This window comes from Sinocyclocheilus grahami, unplaced genomic scaffold (assembly GCF_001515645.1).
Source record: "Sinocyclocheilus grahami isolate Dianchi unplaced genomic scaffold, SAMN03320097.WGS_v1.1 scaffold926.1, whole genome shotgun sequence".
Classification (NCBI taxonomy): Eukaryota; Metazoa; Chordata; class Actinopteri; order Cypriniformes; family Cyprinidae; genus Sinocyclocheilus; species Sinocyclocheilus grahami.
The window spans coordinates 1-2,092 of NW_015506105.1; the positions used below are offsets into that span (position 1 = coordinate 1).

Sequence of the window (2,092 nt, forward strand, 5' to 3'; positions counted from 1 at the left end):
GTGAGAAGGTCACCTGTGCTAATGGAGGAATCTGCTTTGCCAACCCTGCGGACGGCTTCATCTGCCTGTGTCCTCTGGGCTATAAGGGCTTCCTCTGTGAGGAGAGTGAGTCACACCCGCTGGCGTTCACACACACACACACACACACACACACACAAACAAACAAACAAACACCATGGCTTTGTGCCGTGACTTTTGCATGTGCACCACCACATTTTTAATTTTTAGAAACTTGTCAATTCAAGTAGTTTTTATTGTTTTTCCCCTCCTTATGAAAGAATGCGTGTAATGCGTTTGGACACTTAATTTAATATTTTTGACAATTAAATGAAAATGTGTTCTCGTTTTAATTTATATTTAAGAGTGCTGTTTTACCCACTTAAGTAGGACTTAAGTGCATCTTTAAATGTCATATTATAAGTACAGGAATCATAATAATATGCTGATTTGATGCTCAAGAAACATTTCTTATTCTTATTATTAATGTTGAAAACAGTTGTGCTGCACAATATTTTTGTGTAAACGGTGATACATGATTTTTTTTCAGGGTTCTTTGATGAATAGAAAGTTCAAAAAGCAGCATTTCTTTGAGAAAGAAATCTTTTGTAACATTATAAACACATTTTCTGTCACTTTTGATCAATTTCATGTATTCCTGCTGAATAAAAGTATAAATAAATAAATAAAAGTGGACTTATAAGTACATCTATAAATGTAATTTCATAATTACTTCTGTTCTCTTTGAAATATGGTTAAAGTGTACTGCCAAATGTACTGAAAAGCATTTATGGTAAACTAAAATATACTTTAATGTTATTTCTATTGAAACTTGTATCTCATGTATTTAAATATATCTATAATTACACATTTGTAATGATGAATTTGCAATGTAGTACTTTTAAAATGTTTAATTTAAATGTAATATCAAATAAAACACTACAGTTAAAATTATAATCAAGTACTCTTTGATTACTCAAGATACTCTCTCAAGTATGTGCTTTAGTATGTTAACACATCAAAATAAGTGTACTTCTGTAAAGTACAACAAAAGATTATTAAAACAATGATTTAAAATATATTTTTTAGTAAAACATGTAATTTGGCATTATTACAAAATCCATTTTTAAGTGTACTTCTGTTAAGAAACAAAGTTTACTTTTAACTAATGTTATATTTTCTGCAAGTACAGTTTAAAAAAATATATACTTTTAAAGTAAAATTTGAAGTGCACCATAAGTGCACATTCAATATAATTAAGTGCTATTCGTTTTCAAAAATAACAAGTGTCACACAGTTTCTCCGAAACACCTCAGTGCAAAAACATGAACATGTATATCTTACAAGACATAACATACAGCATTTAACACTCATGAACAAATGTAGTAGCAGTAATAATAAATACAATCTGCAGTTACCCGTCAACATTTTTAAACATATTTGTTGTAAAAATGTGTGATAAAGAAGTGCAAAAGTGTGACTAGGTCCGAAAGAAGAGCAGTTGCACAGTTATTTTCAGGTTCCAACATGAATGTGTGTCATTACCTGACTTCATATTTCTTCAATTCTATGGCTAATTCCTCTTGTTTCAGGTTTCCTGTTGTCTCTACCCCAGTTCAACGAGAGCATGTACTCGTACTCCAGCGCCCCCTGGCCTCAGCCATCCCACAACTACCTGTCCTTCATGGAGTTCGAGATGACCTTCCAGCCGACCAATCCTGATGGCACGCTGCTCTACACCAATGATGCGGCCAGTCGTGACTTCCTGTCAATCAGCCTGGTGGGCGGATATGTGGAGTTTCGCTTCGACTGCGGCTCGGGTGCCACAGTTATCAGGTTGCAAAACAGATAGTAGATAACTGTGACTCCACAGCTGTTAAATATTTCGTAAGGACCGGACACAATATCTTTGCTTCTGTTGTCAGGAGTGAAGAGGCCATCGCTATGGAGGTGTGGCACGAGTTGCGTGTCTCTCGAACGGCAAAAAATGGCATTTTACAGGTAGACAACCAGAGACCAGTGGAAGGCATGGCAGAGGTGAACAGTTGTATATTATTTTAAAGGGGTCATATGATGCTATTTTAAAGATCATTAT

The 2,092-nt window shown here is 34.8% G+C and overlaps 1 protein-coding gene across 1 annotated transcript in view; it reads left to right on the plus strand.

Moving 5' to 3' along the window:
* Positions 1 to 5: 5 nt before the first annotated feature.
* The window catches only part of LOC107564362 (pikachurin-like), a gene marked incomplete at its 5' end in the record, with an annotated part of 13,346 nt that continues 11,259 nt past the window's right edge, over positions 6 to 2,092 (plus strand). Inside the window, 3 exon segments of the mRNA XM_016249422.1 lie at positions 6 to 105; positions 1,590 to 1,833; positions 1,923 to 2,034. Coding sequence (XP_016104908.1) covers positions 6 to 105; positions 1,590 to 1,833; positions 1,923 to 2,034 — 456 coding nt within the window.